The sequence below is a fragment of the Diorhabda sublineata genome, chromosome 8, assembly GCF_026230105.1.
Source record: "Diorhabda sublineata isolate icDioSubl1.1 chromosome 8, icDioSubl1.1, whole genome shotgun sequence".
In the NCBI taxonomy this organism is placed as follows: Eukaryota; Metazoa; Arthropoda; class Insecta; order Coleoptera; family Chrysomelidae; genus Diorhabda; species Diorhabda sublineata.
This window is the reverse complement of record NC_079481.1, coordinates 13,916,434-13,939,467: the sequence shown is the minus strand read 5'-3', so window position 1 is coordinate 13,939,467 and position 23,034 is coordinate 13,916,434. Positions and strand designations below refer to the sequence as shown.

The 23,034-nt window shown below is 32.6% G+C and overlaps 1 protein-coding gene across 6 annotated transcripts in view; it reads left to right on the top strand.

Annotated features, from left to right (window-relative positions):
- Window positions 1–23,034, top strand: part of LOC130448445 (kinase D-interacting substrate of 220 kDa B) — an 89,164-nt gene that overhangs the window by 23,637 nt on the left and 42,493 nt on the right. For 3 of the 6 annotated variants that reach the window (XM_056785829.1, XM_056785833.1, XM_056785835.1), the window contains exon 2: window positions 16,456–16,709. The exons of 2 other annotated variants lie outside the window; for them this stretch is intronic. In XM_056785829.1, coding sequence (XP_056641807.1) covers window positions 16,476–16,709 — 234 coding nt within the window. In that variant the 5' untranslated portion in view covers window positions 16,456–16,475. Of the gene's footprint in view, window positions 1–3,556; window positions 4,036–16,455; window positions 16,710–23,034 lie in introns of those variants that run through there. One more of the 6 variants, XM_056785830.1, reaches the window with a different exon arrangement.

Here is a 23,034-nt window from a genome sequence, read left to right as displayed (position 1 = left end):
AAAATCCATTTCTTCTCTAACAATATGTTTCTATAAAAACTCAATTATTTTATGTATTTATAACCAAATAATATTATAAGTAGTGTGTGTTTAAAAACATAATCTTTTGTTATTTTTTTCTTCCAATGTATTTTTTGTTTCTTCATGTAAACATAGATGGCGTTTAAAGACAAAATTGGTGCTTATTTTTCTGTCTATTATCACCATTTGCTTGAGGTTATCAAGGATGACACTATATTAGGATAAATTAATATTAAAACTATTCCAAATGCTACAAATCAATTTGTCTTATCTCTATAAAATGGTTCGTACCAGCAAACAAATAAAATGATACTATTAATTTTTTGTTATATAGATTAACGAATTAATCTTGATATTGAGACAGTAAACAAAAACCATTCCAGAATTATTTGTTACTGATATGAATTGAAAAAGAAATATATCTCGATGACCAATTGATAAAGTAGAGAAGCATGTAAGGCAGATGATGTATGCAGTAAATTATGCTACGACATTGGATTTATTATGCTTGAATTCCAAGAAAACCCACATAATCCTGATCAGCCCCACTACTTAATGTTAGCCACTGATCAATGTTTTGATTATTAAAAAGAAATAAAATGCATCCTTCAAGAATGATACCAACTGAGGACTTCTTGGATGATGATTTCGATATCCCCTTCACGGGTCATGTTGGTCGTCAAAATTGCCGCTTTTGGTCTAATAAAAATCCTCACTGGGTAAGAGCATGTGCAATATCCTGAAAAAATTTATGCTTGGGCAGAAATAGTTGAAAACCAAATCGTGGGTTCCTTTTTCATTGATGGCAATTTGAATAAAGATTAATAGTTGAAACTGCTCCAACTTTGATAAACTCATATCCTGCTGTAGCAAACCCACAAGTTCCTGCGAATATAATATGGTTTCAGCAATCAATGTCTGGTAGTGCCTGAACCAAATTTTTCCTGATCTACCGCCATTAGATTTATTTTTATGGGGATGTGTCAAAAGTATTGTATAGAAAACTAAACAAGTCAACTTAAATAACTTGAAAAGACGAATCACGCTTGCTATTAGTTCAGCTGATATGTTGAGTAGAAATGACAAATACAGACATACAGATACAGAAAATCAAGAGAAAACATGGTCCTGGCAGACGACAGGCTTCATGGCTGAAGAATATTCGCGAGTGAACCGGTTTAGACTGTAAGACGCTGATAAGAAGGGCCAGAGACAGAAATAACTTTGCTGGGGTTTAATCCACGTCGAAAGTCGTAATAAATTATCGCATGAAAATATTCCCGATTTAATTCAATTTTTTTGACCAAGTTGAACCACTTGTATAATAACACGTTCTGAGTACGTTCACCATTAAACCTGTCAAACTTCATGATTGTCAGATGTCAGATTTGAGATAGATCTCGTAATTCGAAATACAAAATATCAATTTCTGCAATTGTTAATTGAGCGCAAGATCAAAGGCCGTAGTGAGATCGAAAGAAGGAAAATGTCCTGACTGCGGAATATCAGATAATGGACAGACCTACAGCTATTAAAACACGTTGCAAGGAATAGAAAGATACGGCATTAAAATAAGAAAGTTGTTATTGGCCTGTGTCACATGTCACTCCCTGCATATTTTTTTAAATACAAATCGACGTGTTTTTTTCCAACACGAACTCATTTTATGTAAACGGCTGTTCCACACTATATGTATATAAGTAACAAATAACTATGATTACGAACAAACTCGCCATATGAGTCTTTAGGCCGGCCCTGTCCAACTACAATAGAATTTTAAAATTCGGCGAATTTGCACGGCGCCTTTAATCTGTTTTTATATATCGCCTTTTTATTATAGAAGGCGGTTTATTACAGTATTTTTTTAAAATAATTTCTAGGAAAGTCTATTTATATCTTTTGTTTCTTTTCTAGAACTTTGCAGAATTTTATTTAGGTATATAAATGATTTGTGTGAACGCAGTTAGTTAAGTTTTAAATAAATTGTCGTAGGGAAAAGAATGGGATAAACGGGTTAGGGAATGGTCACAATCGACCAAGGACTAAGAAAATATACCTGGGACTGTGCGCATGCGCGGAAAAGTGAGTTAAAAATTGGGTCAAAAAAGACCTATTTGTGCCACGAAAAAGTAAAGTAAAGAAAAATAGAAATACGATAGTAAACGCACCGGACCTAACCTAACCTAACCTGACCGAATCGATAGCAACGACGTATTTCCCCATCCTGAAAGAGCAATAAAAACAATAGAAATAAATGAAAAGCAATTTTATTCCACAAAAATTTAGTCACTTTCCTCATCCTCTTCTATTGGATCCACATTTTTTCGCCGGACTCGACGTCTCCAGAGAAATTCACAAAGATGCAGGTCCAAGTTACTTCTGATTACCCCGTCGATATTCTTCTTCTCGTGTGCTTCCAGCTGGGTTCAATATTTTGGGTGAAGGCCCCTGTTTCAGAGTCAACAAAGTGCTCTGTAAAGTGCTGGTAGCCTTCACTTTTTAGCGCCAAATATCCTTTCTAACAGTCAGTATAAACGATAGTCCCGACTTTGACATGCTTCTTTATCAGCTCCATCAATGTTTCGGCACTTCTAGAGTTATCAGAACATATTTCCAATCGGTAGCCGTCGCCGCCACGCTCGATCATTCCTTATATCCAATGACCCTCGACCATGCGTCCTTTATTGTATTTTCTTCGTCGATTTTATATTCGTTTATTTTAACGACGCAACCATCCCCACTAATTTGGCCTTCATCTTCATATGCTCGGTCTAAACTGGTCATACAATTGAGGCCTCTTTTATAGTCGGTTTAAATGAAAATCCTCGTGAAAAACCAAATCATACCATTTAGCAAACTGGTTGTGCTTGCTGCACCATGTATTGACTTGCACTGTTGCTATAATTGTTGCTATTTTAAAAACGTTTCATCTTTTTGGGAGGGTCTGTGTCTGGGATGATGTTATTTGTGAATAATACGAGAACCTAAAAATAAAATTAATCATCAATTGACAAAACATTCGATTATTTAATAACTACTTACATTTTTGGGTATTCCTTTTAATTTTAACTCAAAAAATCAAACCCCAAAAATTTTTTAAACTTGCAATGTTTAATTTACCACTAATTCAATGAACAAGCTAAATGGCAGCTATTGCTGCCCCTACTGACTTGTGCAAGAAATGACCGTGATTTTCAACCGCGACGTCGCGGCAATTTCAAGAATATCGACGTCACCTGTAAAATTTCAGTTCAGCCAAAGAACGAATTAGTAGAAGTAATCGAAGAAATTTTTTAAATGATATTGATAAATAAATTAGTTAAGTGTATTGTATAGTGTGTAAATAAATTTAGAATGTAAGAAACAGTGTTTATTAATTCTCCCCACGAATAGAAAGCGTGTGAATAAAAACGAAAAACGTTACACTATTATTTATTAAATTTACAAAGTTATTCGCCTTTCGTAAATAAACATTTTTGGGCTGGTGCAGACCTGTAATCGAGTTTATATATTTAACGAAAAAATCCAACGACTACAGACTATTTGTGATAAGAATGTACTAGTGGTCAATAACAAAAGTTATCGTTTGTCGATTATTTATTTTGAAATTAATCATTGAACAAGAAAAATGTCAACTAAAAACCTGAATTACATTCACATTAAATAAATTATCATAAATTATTTTCGTGTATCGAGTGATGTGTTGGTGATAATGTTTGAAAATATTGAAATTGCGAAATCTGCGACAATATTTCTGGTAATTTTAGTAGACAGTAAATTTAGAACTAGTCCCGTAATTGTTATAAAAGTGAATTGAACAAAAATCTTGTGAGTTTTAAAATTTTGGAAAACCAAGTAATGTCATACAATATACGAATTACGACGACTACCGGAATTCCACGAAGGACTGTGGAAAGTGTCCACTTATTAGCCAATAGACCGAGTAGTTATGGTTCGCTTTTACCATATTACGAATTTTTGAAATCCACTGTGGTTAAAGCACAACATGAACAGGTATGATCGTTTTACAACTTTTAATTTTTTTTTTATTTGAGTAGTATCGTATTTTACAAAGTCTGTAAAGACTGGGACACATATAATATCGATCAAAAATTTTTGCTCACGCCATAATCCATTGATTAAATTTCAAAATAATGTACAGTTGAGTCTAATCCGAACTAATTGGGACCAAACACAGTTGATTGTTCGGTTTAACCGAAATAATTAAAATAATCAAAAAGAGTGCAATTTAACGTGTATAGAGTTATAAAATGAACTCATGATCACCATGATCTCATGATGATAGGCAAAGATGCTAAGCCTTGAGCCTTCAAACATATTATGAAGTCACTTCCAGCCTATTATAAACACCAGAAAAGGTGTTGGATGGATGGCAATTATTTAAAAAATGGTTCCATAATCAATTTATGCCTGTCTGTTATAAAGTTGAAGAACTTACTTGCGGCGAGATAAATGCAGCCTTTTTACCACCAAATGTGTCACCTCTATTACAGACAATAGACCAAGTTTTACAGACGCTGAAGTTGAAGTACCGAAAACGGTTTTTCAAATCTCCAATTGAAGACGATATCATCCCTTTGATACAAAAAATTAAAGAAACAAACGTAAAGGATGTTTCTTGGCAATATGTTACAGTTGGAGCATTGAGAAAATCTTGAAATAAACTATAGACATCTTCGGAATTTGAAGAACAGTCTACAAAAAATGACAATTACAGAAAATTCCAGTTTGTAAGAATGCAGTCGAAGCAGACGTGATTGAATGGATGGCTGCAGACGCCGATAGCGCCAAGATTTTGACATATGATGACATCATCGCAGCCGTGATGCAAGAGCAGGTTTAGTGCGACAATGACGCAGCAGCTGCACTCGATCTTACCCCTCGCTACTTGGAGCAACAGTCTACTACCAAATGTCATGTTCATGAGAAAATGGCGGAACTACACGGCGAAAAACAGACTGACCAAGTTGCAATGACGATTTCCTCTATCTCAGAAACGATTCACCGTATGAAAAAATTTTTCAATCAAAAGTTATAGAGAATTCAATGCTTTACATTATTTATAATAAATACGAATAGGGTAAAACGGGAAACGAGTTATTTGCAAAAAATCGATTTTTTTGACTTCTGACCTTCGAAATTTAAAATTGTTCACATCGAATTATATATGTTTTGAGAGGAGTTTTAAGATGTCAAATGAATGAAGTTTAAACGAGTTTATAGCTGGGTATCTCGATTTTCCGAAATTCTTGCCTAAATCTACCTAAAATTAGTGAACTAATGGGTCTTTCAAGACGGGCAAAATCCAACAAAAGCTGTTCGCTCACGAAGCCCTTTGAAGCTAATGGTCGCTTGTTATTTTCGGAATAACTGCACGAAAAGCGTGGGATTCCATATTACATTAATAAACCTAAGTGAATAAACTGATGGTAATATTTTTCACACAAGAAAAGATTTCAACGAACAAAAAACGTTTTAACGGGAGAATTTTCGATTGAGAATTAGGGTGCTTTTTCGATATTTCGATATAACCAAAAATTTGGTTTTTGAAATTTTTTACATAAATTTAGCGGTTATGTGAAAAAATGTGCATATTAAAATTATAGACCTTTTCATTACCAACAACTTTGCTGTTTGATTTTTATTCCATAGGATTTTTTTACCCTTAAAAACTCCCCCTTCCCCTTCCTGAACTCCGATCGCCCGAAAATCATTTTTCCGCTCATTTTTATTATATTCTCCTTCCACAATTGTTTTCACCCTATCATTTTGTTGTTACTTATGATTTTTGAAGAATTCTACCCTGGTCTATATTTGGTAAAAAAACGGAGAGCTAGCTACATAAAACAGCATCTATTTGGTACAAGACGCTTGAGTTCGTGTAGCAGGTCAGAAAACCTTCGATACAATTCGAATTATGTCGCTGTAGATGTCAAATAAGAAGTATTGGAAAGCTTTTTCTCGCCATTCGATAAATATCTATTTTTACTATCCTAAATAAAAAAAATCTCTTTGATACGATGAAAACTCGCTGAGTATTTTCATTTTTGTACTGCGCGCCCGATTTGAAGCCGCGTTCTCAGTTTCTGGTGCATCGGCCGCAAAACTCTCAGCGAGATAACTCTTTATACGTTCAAATAAATACGTATTTTACTTTTGTATAAAAAAAATAAAAACTAGAAATGAAATATTATATAGACGCTCTGGATGTGCGAACGTACGCGCGTTATCACGCTGATAGAAGCGCCAGAAACTGAGAACGCGGCTTGAAATCGGGTTGCTGAACAAATATGAAAAATACTGAGCGAGCTGTCATCGTATCAAGGCGATTTTTTTTATTTGGGATAGAAAAAATAGATATTTATCGAATGGCATCATGAAAAAAAAACTTTCGAATATTCTCTTCATTTTTTTCGCATGAATTTCATACTTTCAATCCCCAAAAAAATATGAAAAAAGTTTTAAGCGTGTACCTTGTCGGTTTTTCGGTATAAACTTTGAGTCGCTTTCGGCGCTAAGTTGAGGTTCCTATAATAGTATGAAAAAACTTGAACGCGTGTACCTTATCAGTTTTTTCTGCATATTTCTCGACGTGGAAAACGGGCTGACATTTTCTTTTGCGGCCAGAAATACCGTTTGGTGATGAACTAACTTTTATCTAGCGGTTTACGAACTCAAACGTTTTGTACCAAATCGATGCTGTTTTATGTAGCTCTAGCTCTTGGACTATAAGTAGGACATACGACGATATATTATTGGAACTTTCTATATTCCACTCGTATTGTAGAGAATTTAATTATTCGTTCGATATTTTCTTTTTTATTATTATACCATGCTATCAAAGTTTACGTGCTACATTTATAAACAAAATTGATTAAAAGTTACAATTACTTCAATTAATAATTGTCGGTATAATTGTAAACCATCGTGCAAAACAATCAAATTTATAGTCCAGGAGCCAGTTACATTGAAAGGCCCGTCAGTGGAAAGTGGAAACAAAAAATTTTTATTTAAATAAATGGAACATAGTATTCGACAGTAAATTTTATTGGCTTTTAGAAAAAATTCACGCAAACCACTTTTTTATCGGAAAGGTTTGGCATACCTATTTGAATTGTGTGATGAAGGCTGAAATATCTCCAACATGCCGAAAACTTTTTTTATTTTATTTATTTGTATGTAATTTTCAAAAATATGCGCGCTTAAAAAATGCTGGAAAAATCCTGCATACCATCTTGAAGTGCATAAACTATATTAGCATCTACTCCAAAATAAATTTATTTTGGAGTAAATGCTTTTTGTGGAATAAAATGTCTTTTTCTCTGCTTAGGTTCAAAAGAATTTGAGGACTAATAAGATTCAAGGAATAATAGGAGAAACAATTGAAACAATAAAATAATATTGAAATAATTGACAGTTTATTCTCAAACTTTGTATATTTATTGATAATCATCGTAATAAATTCCATCTATATCACAACGGTTTTCATTTTCTGATTCTTCACTTTCTTCTTCAGTTAATTTCTTCAACTTTTGAAAGTGCTGCTGTGCCTTTATACCACAATGGTTCCAATTTGTTTTCTTGATTCAGTTGCCATCTACATTCAGTTGGTTCAAATAAAATAAAAATCTTTTGCCACATTGTATTTATAAGTATGGCGCGTAAAACTTTTTGTGACAGAGTTTTCCAGCATGGAGGAATATTGCTAGAATTGAAATTTGTAAGACCTTTGCAAAATTCTTCTTTGTCACTGGTGCTTGTAAAACATTTTTCTCTATATTATAGATTTCATTTGCTGATTTCTTCGTCATTAATGTCTTCCGGATCCGTCATTGTTCAAACATATATTGGTATTATTAATTCTGTATCAAAATTTTGAATGGTTTGATTTTTGCTTTGCTAACAAAAGCTGTTGTATAATCAGAACCTAGGCATGGAAGCCCGGAAGAGATCGACAAAATGATGGACCTAAGGCATAAATATGATAAGCCACCCCACAACGATCATCATGAAACTCTATACATAGATTATTTAATGAAAAGAGAAATAGATTTATCATATATATTTTAAGCGGAAACATTTACTTCCGGATATCCGGAAGTGGCCATTATCTCAGGAAGGCTAACAGATATCGAACCGTGGATAATTTTGTTTTGATGTCAAGATCTATCTGTGTGTGGAATGTTTCTGCATGCCAATGCATTATTTTCATGAAAAATCAATAGATAAAATGAAAATTTAGTAATTATTGTAAAGTAAGGTTAGTTTTTTTTATTTATTTATTTAGAAAATGGGCTAGGAGGTCATCAATACGATAAAAAAATAGAACTGCATTAACGCACCATGAAATATCAAACAAACATAAATTCAATTATAAAGATTCAAAAATTCTTGAAATGGAATCTAATACATGAAAAAGAGAATTTTTAGAAATGGTTCACATTCATAAGAACGAAAAAGCTATAAATAAATAATAGATAGATAAAAGATCTAAATAATTTATGTAAAATTATAGCTCTATTTTGTAAATTCTAATAAATTTAATATATTTGAGATGTGGAAACCAAGGAAAAATTAATTTTTCTTATTGGAACAAAGTTCTAAGTTGATTTTATCCTTATTTTTATATTCATGTTGAAGGTGATCTATAGATCAATATAAAAAATCAAATTTTCAGTGTCAATATCATATTTTGGTAAAGACTTGAAGAAAAATCGAAACGTCAAAATTTATCTTTCTTTTGAAAACTATCAAAAAAAAACTAATTTTGAGACAGAAGTGTAAGTTGGCGGCATATAGGAAACTTTTTTATTATTAATTTTACGAAAAAAAGTTATTCTTCATAAAAAATTCTGCATGGTCCAAAACCTACACTTCAATAATCAGATATTAAATTTTTTTAGTCGTATACGAGGTTTGTCAAAAAATGTGATTTTTGCTCTAGAGTAAAGTACCTTTCTTTTTGACAATAAAATTTTTATAAAGAAAAGATGTTTAGAATTAAAAATAGCTTTCAAATATTCAACATTCTTTATTTACATTAAAAAAATATTTTTTTCTATATTTTTTTCTGCGATTACGTTGGAAATTTAAGTTTACACATTAATGCCTAATTAATCTAGGATGCACTGGCATTTTTTAAAACTGATAATTCAAGTAGGCTTTGTGAACTGTCTAAATATCGAACATTCGGAAAAACGTCAACAATCGTATTTCAAAAAGTGCCACGGTATAAACACTTTGATAAAAATTGTTTTTAAAATTTTTTAAAATTAAAATAAAAGATTAATCAAATTCATAATTAATAAATGCAATGCATTAATGTACAAACTTAAATTTCCAACGTAATCGCAGAGAAAATGTAGAAAAAAATATTTTTTTAATGTAAATACAAACAATGTTGTATATTTGAAAACTATTATTAATTCTAAACATTTTTTCTTTATAACAATTTTATTGTCAAAAAGAAAGGTACTTTACTCTAAAGCAAAAATCACATTTTTTGACAAAGCTCGTATACAACTGAAAAAATTAAAAATTGATATATATACATATATCAATTTTTTCACCATAATTTTCTCTATTTCTAATTTTCTAAAATTTTAACGAAATCGAAGGGGTGTATCCTAATCTAGATAATTACCTTTTTTTCTTACATTCTATTTATTTTAAATAAAAATTTGTTGATTCCGCTATGACGGGACTTTCAGTGTCACCAGCTCCCCGCCTATTAAATATTATATCAGCCCAAGAGCAATAAATAAAATTATTTGACGATCAATTAAAAAATATTGGTATTGGTTAAGATATTTTTCCATTGCTTTCAGCATATTTATTAAGTAATTTATAACATAGAACAATATACGCATAATTTACGATATTTGTGTGTCGAAAAGCGTTGTTTATTCAATAAAGGTTTGTTTATTAATTTTCGTCTAATTAGAGTTGTAGAATGTAGATATTATCCACACTCTTCATAGTAATCAAGATAGTATTTGAATTCCTAGTATTAAATAGTGTAATAAAATTTGATTGTATATACATACGGTATACTCCGATGTTTATATAGGGTTAACTGCAGTCGAAATCAGATGATATTAGTTAACATATTATATCGTATGTTGTGCTGAAGAATATATAGTGAATTGTCACCGAAACGTTGATTATGTTTACTTCAAAATTGTTCGGACATCACACACAGGTAATCGTTGTTATATTTATACAAAAAATGACGATCTTCCTTATCCTAATATCCTACTTAACTTATCCTTATGGATTTCCAGGCATTAAAAGTGGAACTTTTTGTTCGTTAAGATATTAGTCCGGTCAATTTAGATATTCGAAGTTACATAAATCAACAATAAGCTGAAAATCAGTAAAATTGCTTAAAATATAATTAAAAATAAAATTTGAAAGTTCCTCATCATTCCTGTGCGTGGAAAATTTTTTATTCAAGGTCAAAGGTCAAAAAAATGAGTTTTTCTCGGTTATCAGCAAAACCGTGAGCTCTATCATAAAAATTCATTGCACAAAAATTAGATCATAAAATTATCTACAAAAAACGTATCAATACTTTTTTTCCTACAATCTATTGCTTCTGAGATATAATTATTCAAAAAGTTGTAATCACCACCTATCAGATATTGTACGCGCTTTTTAACGTGGTAGGTCTATTCCACGGATTTGTTGCGATCATGTTTAATTTGAAACTATTGCAAAATAATGAAAACTAGCGGAAATTGAAAAGATAAAAGCGATTTAAATTAAAAAAAAGTTGTGAAATTTAATTATCCGAGTCGTAACTTTCAAATTCTTCTTCTACCTCTCAGTGCATGTAAATTACGTCAATAGCGATGTATCGCATGTCGCCTCATTGGATTCAAAGGATCCTCAACTGTTGGTGATTCAATATTAGAGCAAGACCTGCCAGAGTACCAAACAGTCCGACTTTTTTGCAACCACATTCAGTAATGCATCACTTTTTGCAGTTTGGAAAAAATGTGCTCAGCAGCTTTTCCGGCGTAGGTAAGACTAAAGTTTGAACGGGTTCTGATGTATTATTGACCAACTTCCAGCACCAGTCTGAGGTTAGAGGAAAACGAGCCAATTAAACTTATTTTTTACTTTAGTATTTTTAACGAAACATGCATATCGAAACTTATCTAAACAGGCAATTTTTTAGGAGCTCCGTAAATAGAAAGAAGAAAGCGAATTTGTTTTTAAACATTTTAGCACATTAAACTAAATCTTGTTTTTCAAACATTTTGAAAATTGTAAAATGCAGATGTCGTGTCACAGCCTGTTATTGCATGTAAAAATAGTACATGATTTTCACACTTTGCAAAAGTAGATAAACTTTTTGATGTTGACCTTTTCCTGATTTTACGGAGAAAATATTTGTAGTTCGAGCAGTATAAATCTACATAATAACCTCAGTTATAATACAATACAAAAAAATATTTTTAACATATAGTACAACTCCAGTACGTACGTGGCGTATTATGACGATTACAACTTCCCATGTAGGAACCCCCAGACTTGAACGACGGAGCTTAGCTTCGACCAAGGCTGGGAAACCCGTCCTTGGCAAACCAATAATTGCCCAAGCCTGGTTGAAGTCTGGGTAACTTAGCCCCGGCCATTCTATAGTGAGCCAAACTTGGCTGAACTATGGATAAATATATAAAATTTTGTTCTTATCTTATCCATAATAGATATATTAAAAGTAATAATCTTTTATGAATAAAATTGTTTTATGCATAAAGTACAATAAAAAATAGAATCATTTCTTTATACGTTTAATTATTTAACTAATATTTTTATGTACATCAATCAGTACAGTGCGTTAATGAAAATTTATTATAAAACTAAAATTTTATTAACAATATATTAAAAATCTATTTTTACAAGCAACCAGCTGGCTCAGGAATGTAGACCAGTCTTAAGTATATCTAGGCAACAAGGCCTGGTCCAAGCTTGCAAACCAAGCGGAGGGCATTGTTATCATCCCAGAGTCCCACCAAGTCTGGGCCAATAACGGCTTCCAAGCTAGTGCCAGAGTTGTACATACTTGGCCCAAGTCTGGACCTAGACTAGGCCCATCGTAAAATCCTATATGAGTTTTGAATCGTGTTATCTCAGAAATGGTGGCTCGTAGGAAAAAGTATTGATACGTTTTTTTGTTGATAATTTTATGATCTACAAATTTCTTCTAAGGTATTTTTATGATAAAACTTACCTTTTTGCTGAAAATGACGAAAATCCCATTTTCTTTACCTTTGTCTTTGAATAAAATTTTTTCCATACACGAGAATGATGGGGAACTTCCAAATTTTATTTTTGATTATATTTTGAACAATTCTACTGATTTACAGCTTGATGGTAATTTATATAGCTTCACTCTTATTTTTTGGTCAATTTGACCGGACTATATATTGATATCCTTAGAAAGAACGTCCTTTAACGTTTTCAATTTATATAAATCCATTTCCTCCATCAATCTTTTTTCTCTTTGTGCTTTTTTATTTTTTATCAAGTCTTTAAGAATAACTCGATGTGAGAATCTTCGGCACAATTTAAACTGAGAGTCCATAGACACCATAAAAGGTAATTTACCTAAGGTATTGAAGATCATTCTACCCACGGCTTGAAAGAAGTGTATGGGAAATTAGATTGAGCTTTAACATATTTGTTTTGGTTCGAAATGAGCTTATTTTGAAGGCGATAATAAAGATTTGTTTTTTCAAATATGTAAAAATGTTTTTAAATTTTGTTTAAATATCTTTGATATCAAGGTTAATAGAAAACCATATATCTTCAGAAATTCGCCAATATATCAGGAACAGTTTAATAAAAAAGTTATGATAAAAGTTGTCACGAGAAACATAGAAATTATTTCTGATTCTACTTAGCTTTTGTCCAGCTAAAAAAATTATATTTCTAAACAATTTAATCAACAATGTTAATTCTAGACGGCGTTGTTTCGTATTTTCCTTCAAACGTATTAGGCTGATTCGCCCAACTGGAAATTAAAAATTCATTACATAAGTTGTTACATTGACCTTCCTGCAATAATTTAAACCGATCTCATAATAATCTTATTATTTCCGATAGGTGGCGTTATCTAAATTTACTTATTTAATTTTATATTTTCAAATACGCCTTCTAGTGGTGGACAAAAAATTCTGAAAATAATTTCCATGTGTCTCTTGAGGTCGTTTATTTATAGAAAAATTTGTCATTTTCTAACGTGCCGTAAACTGTATTTTTTCTATGAACGCATTGATTTTATATGATCCTTTAATCTTTAAGTTTACGTGAGAATCTTCCGTAAGGTAACAGAAAAAACTAACTGAGAAAATAAGATTTGACATTGATAATTAGCATAATTATATCAATCAATGGATCACCTACAACTCGAATACCAAAATGTAAATAAAATACCTGAATGAAATCAAACAGAAGCTGAGAAATTTCGAAAATATCCCTCAAAGAAATTGCGAAATAGAAAATCCGAAGATATTTCCTGCTTCTTCTTCTCTAGAACCCTTTATTCCCTTTCTAGTGTCAAGAATATAGGAAATTAGTTCTTTCTTTCGCCTTTTATCTCAGCTTCGTTCGCGGATGAATCTCGGAACAATTCGGAATCAGTTAGTAACCAATTTAGAATTAATTACGAACCTATTTAGGATGTTGATTTACCGTTAACGTAAGCAATAATCAACTGAATCGATATGACCCGCGAACACGGAACTGTATCGAAAATTCAGTACTCACCTAACCGTGAATGACGATTTTGAAAGCATGGGATTGGTTCCTAAACTGATTCGGAATCAGACCCACAAACAAAGCTATTATTTCAGAGCAGTAGACTAATTATTTGTTTAGTGTACGTACCCACAATAAACCCGATAGTAAGTCAGAGATTCCCAGAGTGGTTGATATTGACCCCTGGGGTCGATATCTGTTTCCAAGGGGTCGACATAAACGAAAACTGTTTTGGGGGGTCGACGACGTCTAAAAATCGGCCCGTATTAACTAACCTGATTTCGAAAAAGGCTTCAGTGTGTTTACAAAAATTTTGACAAAACAAAGGTACCGTTTGAAAATCAACGAACGTGGCGATTTAAGGCTGCAACTCACCAATATTGAACCGAATTTAGCTAGATTGGTAGAAAGTCACCAGATTCATTCATCGTACTGAATTTTTCATTTTTTTATCTTCACTTTGCGATTTATATGTTTTTTCAAAAAATAATTCCTACTCAAGTATTCTTACGTAACTTGTATTAATAATTATTAATTACACTTGATATTTACTGAGTTTTATTGTATTTATTTTGATGACTAAAGAATATTAAGTTCACTCACTTAACCAAGCCCAAAGTTTCAAAATTGGTGAGTATTTTGTATCAATAGAAAAAAAAATAGAGATACAATTTTTTAATTAATTGTAAAGTAATTACGGGAATCTGAGATATCAGTTCAGATAGGAAAAGGGGCCTCTGGCCTAAAATGGTTTGAGAATCCCTGGCTTAAGTCAACCAGTGTACAATCTTAAAGTCTAACTAGATCAAATTATATAGGGGGCTCTAAAAATATTCCTACTTTCTTGGTCACTTTAACTCCAAGGTTTATTTGGGGATGTCTGGCTTGCTTATCAAGAACATAATTTTATAATAATTTCAATGTACATAATCTGATCAAAGTTGACTCGGGCTAGAGAATTTAAACGGCGTGCATAAATCTAATAGGTAACATTTTTTCCCACAACTTTTTTCCATCCTCGTGAAAAGTTTGAGCGCCATATTTTAATTAGTATGTTTTCGTCACGATGCGAAAAGTTTGTCTAACAATGGAAAAAGTAGTTTACCTGATATTTTATGTTTCCAATGGAATTATGACTTTGGAATTGTTGCAAAAGTGTTTTGGGGATCTTGATCACAAGTCGTCTATCCACCAAACGACAATAACATCGAAAAAATTGAGAAAATAGGACACTAAAATCGTCCTTCAGGCATCCGGGATTTAGCCGATGCTTGGCATATTTTATGTTTCCACTCAATTTATTTTGATTGATGTTGTCGATGTAGAACGTGCCAATGATAAACTGATACCAAATGACTTGAAAAAAAAAATGTAGTTGAGTACTTTACTATCATCAAACGCATCAGTACTGGTGACGAGAGGTGAGCTTCATTAATATGACGTCGAAACTGCCTAGCGAATTGCGCTCCAAACATGTGTGAGGAATCTGGAAAACCACGTAAAAGTAGGAGGTCGTTTTGGGGCATCTACGTTAAGAAATTCGTCCGAAACAACTGGATTTGTGTGCAAACATTCATAAATTTTTCACCACGATAACACGTTGTCACATTCCAACATGATTACGACTGAGTCATGGCTCAGCCACCGTTTTCCACCAAATTTTGTTCCTTATGACTTTTTTGTCTTTTCCAAACTTAAAAATTCACTTCGAGAGACGCGACATGAGTCCATTGACGGCATGAAAGGTAATTTACCTAAGGTATTCAAGACCATTCTACCCAAGGCTTGAAAGAAGTGTATGGAAAATTAGATTGGGCTCTAACATATTTGTTTTGGTTCGAAATGATCTTATTTTGAAGGTGATAATAAAGATTTGTTTTTTCAAATGCGTAAAAATATTTTTTTTCAGTCCGGGTCAAATTTGGCCAACAGTTTTATTTGTTAATTATTGTTCTTTTTTAAATTTTGTTTAAATATTTTTAATATGATGCTTAATAGAAAACCATTTATTATATATTTTTGTTAGCTCCTCGATCTTAACATCTCATATGCGCAAATTAGTTTGACCAATTATACCTTCTGAAAGTTCAGAAATTGGCCAAAAAAGGTCAGTTGGTCAAATTTTTTATTGACGGCTAAAGCTCTTCAAGGTAATTCAACATCGTCCGAGAAAAAAATAAAAAAGTTCCATCTAAGCGCGGTCAATAAATATTCGCTAATTATTGATCTGCTTATATGAATATTTGGACAGTTTAAATTTTTATTCAAAAAATTAAATAAGTTGTTTTTGTCGTAACGCGATTTTTTGGGCCGATTGATTGCTTCAGGAAAATGAGCACCTACACGCATAAGTGGATTTTTTTTTTCGCGAGTGGAGTGCTAAAATTTCTCAATGACCTTGATAAACTCAATAAAAAATATCCTAATGCTTACAAATTAATACGACCAACTGACTTTTCATGACCAATTTTTGACCTTCCAGATGATATAATTAGTTAATCTAAATTCCGTACGTAGTGTGAGCTAAGATCGTGGATTTTTTTTGTTTTGTAGAAATTTTATCTATAATAATTGAGTCGTTTATATTCCAAATATTTCAATTTCCGTTAAAATCGTCTCTTTGATAAATTTTACTCTTCTAACTAGAAAAAGAGTTATGATTGAAAATGTCTTCTGGAGATTCAGCGCAGCGTTCGCGCCACAGCCTCGTTATTACACCGGAACAGAGTCCGGGCCGTCGCAGAGGTTCGTTCTTAAACCTCCACATACCAGAGACCAATTGGAAGGGATCCCTATCTCATCTTCATTTACCTACCTTCACCATTACGACTGCGGATGGAGAACAACAGAGTCTAGCCAGCAAGTTTACTTTCGGTCTGGTCAGGAGACATTCTCATAACGTTAGTCTAACTGTTATTTTTGGTCTTTTAGAGTTTCCAAATCCAGACTGATTTTAAAAAAATATGTATAAAGTTACATTTGTCATTGCTCATTAATTTATCTAAAAGGGAGTCAAAAATTTAGCAAAGTTTTGAGTTAAAATCAAAGTTTGTAACCTCAACGTCCCCCCAGGAAGTGGTATTAGACCTCAGGTAATTGGTACTCAGATAGGGTGAAAAAATCCACCAGCTTTGTAACGAAATGAAATTAAAAGTAAAGAAAAAGGTGAAAATGTTGAAGACCTTAGAAATAATTAAATAAATAAAAAAACCTATCCAGATGTACTCTAAATTAATAATAATAACTGTAAAAAATGAAATTTGATAAAAAAATGCAGCGTCAAAATGAATTTATTAAAAGGGATTCAAAAAAGGGTTACTGCAAGTTTTCAATTTGATGCCCATCTTGTTCAATGCATCTAAGGCAACGTTTCTCAACCGAGAGGCAGGTCCGGCTCTTCAAAAACTCGGTCCTTGAGAAGGCCCCACAGAAAGAAATCACATGACCGTGCGGGCCACTCAACGAATCTTCAAATGCTTATCCTAATGAACATTGGGGCACTCCCGCACACAACGCATAGTGCTACTAAGCTCCATCCTTCATGAAATGACGGATATTCGCGAGCGTTAGATCGTTGTCCGTTTGCCCACGTAAATCTTCGAGCATTTGCAGGTAAATTTGACCAGACAAGTGATACTCAAAACAGTACGGACTCACAAGACTTCCCGCATGGATACCTGCCCGATTTTTCGAGAGCGTTACATAACTTATACCGATTTCTGTATATTAGAGATACGAACTGCGAAGTATATACGTTAATCCGGGTTAGCTGCGCAGCCCTCAACTGTGCTCCAAGTTGCTGGTGATGATGTTGATAATGTGGTAACCAGTTGGGTTTTTGATTACCGCTATGCTCCAACCCGGCAGCTGTAGAACTGAAAAAAAAGTAAAATGAGGAAGGAAACGGAAATACTTAATAGCAAACGAGTAGGTAGAACAGATTTAAATAAAAAGGAGCATATAAAATCCAATCTTTTATTTTTAAAATATAACCATACAGGAATCTGTTCTATTCTTCAAAGAAACACGGATTTACACGGAATTGAATGAAGAAAATTTGTTTAATATGATTTTTAATAAAAATATAAAAGATGAGGAAAATTTAATAAGCACTACTCAAGTAAAGCAAAAAAATATATTAAAAAAAACAACGAATATAAGGAATATTCTCACCACATATTTAGTAAAATTGTTTCACTTTTGAACTGCGTTGTGGGTAGAGGACGTTTTAGAATCGACAATGATATTTTATTGACCTTTTCGAATGGAGTGATAATAAAACATAACTGACTACTAAGCCTTGATAAAATAACAATGGATTATGAAAAATATGTGAAGAAAATTAATATATTCCATGTTCCATGTGCTGAAAAGTTAATACCAAATCAATACGAAAGCAAAGTACGACGACAAGGATAATTTTGCCGTTCTGTAAAAACCGTTGCTTGTGTAACCGGCTTTATTTCTTCTAATTTAATGTACACCCCCTCTTAAAATAAGTTTTACTTCAAAATGAGCCTTTAAGTATCTCACAAAAAAACTTTGAAATATAAGCAAATTAGTTAATTTCTATATTTTTTTCCACTTTCAGTTTGGAATCGGAGATTCTAGAAATTCCGAAACGAAGCTTCATTAGATATTAGATGCATTCACATATACGAGGGTTAAGCTATATATTTTGAGATATAAAAAAACTACGAGTCTTTAGGAAAACGATTTTATTTATATTCAACACATCTTTTGGAATGCCCTCAAAATTGCTTCGTTTATTACAGGGCATGTTCGAAAAATGATGCGTCAAGACTTGGATTAAAAAATGTATTGATTGGAATGGGAAATACAACTCTCTGGCGTCAATACACGTTTGCTATCGAGAAAACGGTACAAGCTGCCTGGAAGGCTTCAACGGGGATGTCCTTCAGCGACCTCCTCGTAACAGGGAACAAGAAGATTATAGGGGATGTTACAATTAATGAGCGAACGGCACAGCGTTGGTTTAATCGATTTCACCAAGGAGATTTGACGTTTGAGAATCATTCGCGCTCATGTTGTCCAGTTGCGTGCAATATTAAAGCATTTTTTGCAATTATCGGGCTGTCTTGGACTTTCCAAAAGTACCATACAACATCACCTTGCCGAAATATGAACATTTTGTTGAAAGCATTTTTACTTTCGATGAAATATAGATTTATGTAAGCAACCCGAACATGGAAAATCTAGTTAGACAAAGAATAATTACCAGAATTCGTCGCAAAGGGGGATTGATTCAAGCGGTAATCCTTGTTAGGAGTCTGGTGGAATTATGAAGATTTAGTCTACTTCGAAATCATTCCATAGAGTCGAGCTATCAACGGCGAGGTAAATAGTGGACAGCTGATATGAATGTTTCAGGTTTTATCGAAAAAATATCTCCTAAAGCGGGTTCTCCCACAACAATACAATTCTAAACCACATACTGCGAACTATACGCGGAATATTTGATTCCAAAGGAGATGTTGAATATGAATTACGATAATTTTTGCATCTAAGTTCTCAAAGAATTTGCTGAACGTTGGGTTTAAACCATGGAAAACGATGAGCTTATACTTCAAATATAAAGGCGTTCTTTTTGTATGATCATTCAATAAACCAAGTGAATATTAGGAACCGTCATTAGTTTTGAGACACCCCCTATACTGTGAAGACTGGAAAGCTCATTGATTTACCAGGAAAAGTGTTTAAGATTAGCATTACATTTATTTGTAAACTACTTGGTATATCCTCATTATTACTATGTGAATGGGCTTGCAAAAATTGAGATAATTATTTTTCAAACCACTACTTAACTATAAAGAAATCACAAATGCCCAAATCAGGTGAATAAGGTGGACGTTACATTATTTTCACGTAAAAATCCAACCATCTGCTATGTACTGAGTGAGGAAATGATGTCTCATTGAAGAATAAGACCTACCAAAACGTGTCTCACCACCAGGCGACTCAACTTAGTCTACTACTTGAGGATGTTGGTATTTAAAATACACTGTGGCCAGCCTAACTCCTCTAGTTTCGGGTTATTCAAAATATATAGAGTGGCACTCATATAACACTGTTTTTATTTAGATATATATTTTAATAATTGTATTTCTACTATATAGATACTAATATTATTATATATACGAAGTGTGATCAAAAATACAACGAAATAATTTTTCTATCACCAATTACTTACATTGAATCTAGGAATTTCATTACATTGATATGTGTTCGGAAACCAAAGAGACGAGGAATCGTTAACGATATCTATGATAAATCACTTTTGAAATCGCTTACAAGCGATTTTAGTCAATTAAGAACGAGAATTAATCTCAAAAACAGGTATAATTATACAATAAGTTTGTTCGTCAAACAGCTGAGAGCTAAAGAACTCAAAACAAGATCCCGATTTTGAGTGCCAGAATTGTTTCAGGCTTTCAGTCAGAAATTTAAGGTAAAAAAGTATAGACATAATGACACGTGGCTTCTGATTCTCTAACATTAGATCGCCAAAATTCTTTTTGTCAGCCCACATCCGTTTTATTCACCATTGCGCTTTTGGCTCTTCACGAAAATAAGAAATGTGCTAAAAAGACGTCAGGACAGATAACATATGTCACGAATTGATATTCGGGATATTTGGAGGAACAAACAACAGCCTCTTATCCTTTACAAAGCCTAGATTCGTCCATCCTAGGAGTATTGCGCTCAGCTGCCAAGCATATCAAGAGGATGCTCGACTCCATACAGGAAAAAACAATTCGACTTATAGGTGATCCAGAATTGACCTTATCCAACTGTCTCACGTGACTGAATAACACCTGCAGACCGGGACTTCAATGTTTCGACACTTTTTTTGAAGAACTGCAAATCTGTGGAATCAGCTACCAAGGCACGTCTTTTCCGAACACTACAACCTACAGAAATTTAACATCAATATTTAAACATTGTAGGCACTAGTATCGTAGGGTTCGTCGTACTGTTTACTTGAAAAAATTAATTCAAATGTTTCTAACGGAATAACTAATCGTATTTTTTATCACACCTTGTATTGCACGATTTGAATTGAATATTTCTACCTAACAAATAATATGTTTTATTTTATGGCACGTTAAGTAATTTTTAACACGTGTACTGACGTATAAAAATAACAATTAATAATTAAAAGTTTCAAATTCAATTAAATTGATGAAAATTTAGTTTATAAGTAAATGTATTAATTTAAGGGAAAAATATTAAAACAATGCACACCAGCTAGTCTTACAAATCTGAATAATATGCATACACGTTATGATTTTCAATCACTTTGGATTTATCTTCTAACAAAAACAAATACGATCTTTGTCGATTCATATTAAGATTGCTGGGACGAAATTTTTGCTAAAAATTAAGGTTGTCTGCAATATATCTGAAGTATTCTTTATCTTCAAAAGATTGATTTACTTTATTTGTGACTCTACGTTCTATGTTGTTGTTTTATAAATCCAAAATGAAGATAATGAACTTGATATAATACTACAGAAATAACCTGAAAATTCAATTTCAAAATTTACAATGAATACTAACGATATTAGTGAGAGATATGTAAGAAGGATACTAAATAAAAATAAATGTCTTCCTTATGAAGTGATGTAAATTGATAAACAAATTTGTTTTTGTCGATGAAGCACAGTTACATGGAAGAAGATTATATATACGAGGAGGTAACCAAAAGTGACCAGAATAGCATTGCCATGGGTGGAGCTTTTGTAGTACTGATTTCTATCGGCTTGTAAATCAGTGCGTTGTCTTGGTGACATAGTGGCTTTTTCTTCGACATATAAGACCGATTTTTCTTTATTCTAGCATTCAAACGATCCAATAACTATCTGTAGTAGTCACTATTGATTGCCTCTCCCTTTTGGAGACCGTCGATGACCAATATTCCATGCGCATCCCAATTGACTTTCGACGCCTCGGACGTAGTTCACCGGCTGCAGTCCACTCAGATGATGATCGTTTTTATTCCGGAGTGAAAAAAGCTTTCCCATGTTCAAATATTCATGCATAATTATAAACACACCGCCTTCTGATATCTTAGCCTTAGCTATCTCACGCAATTTCAATTTACGATTAGATATAATCAATTTGTAGCTTTCTGAAGTAACCACCTCATTTTGACGACCAGAACGTTCACCATCATCGGTGACTGTACGACCACACACAAACAGATAGTTCTAAAGAGTCCGGATAATACTTTTGAAGCTATTGCTGAGCTTATACACTATTTTTTTTTTTTCATAAAGAAGCAATGATAAATTAACAAACGAAATTGTTTTGAAAATAACAAAATTAGCTTCACTTTTTTCTGACTAATTGAAATTTCATGAAATTTAACACATAGTCTTTCGAAAGTTGGTATTTCATGAATGTCATCTGGATTTGATATAGCAGTGCCATCAGTGTGTAAGTCGCACGACTTATTAAATGATGTAATATATATAAACACAAAAAATGTGATATAAACAGAAAACACCAAAAACACCACCGTTTACGCAATATACAAAAAAATTTATTTGAAACAATTTCTCATAATTAAGATGCAAATTAGGTGTTTCGCCCAATTTTTCCCTATCCTATTTGTGAACTTTATACGAATCGATGTGTTTTTATCTTCGTAGAAGAGGATCACCAGATTACTCCTTTCCCAAAAAACATTTTTTACCTCAAAAAAATCCAATCACATTCTTATAAGGAATGGACTAAAAATTTGACCGATGTCGTTTGAAAGATAATAAAAAATTTATAAATGTAGTTTATGATGATATATATCTATTTGACCGGAGATTTATGATATAACAAATCCCACAATATAAAATAAAAACCTTGAATTTTATAAGATTATGGTGTCATTTGATTTTATTGTCACCTTCGCAAATCTTCAAATTTTGCGTATACCAACTTTCTAATTTATTAATCGGGTACACATTTCAAACATTATTTCCTTCAACCAAAAACGATTTGGATTCAAACGTAATTTATTTAATCGTTTTTGAGTTGTGATTATCACTATTAATAAATTTTATTTTCAAATATATAGGTACAAACCCTATCGTATATCTAAACTCGTGAGCAAAAAAATTGACAAATTCGCACGTCAAATGTCTTTAGCAAAAAATCTGTAGCTTCCATTCTTTTTCTGATTTTAGAATTTCGGCGCCATTAGTCGTA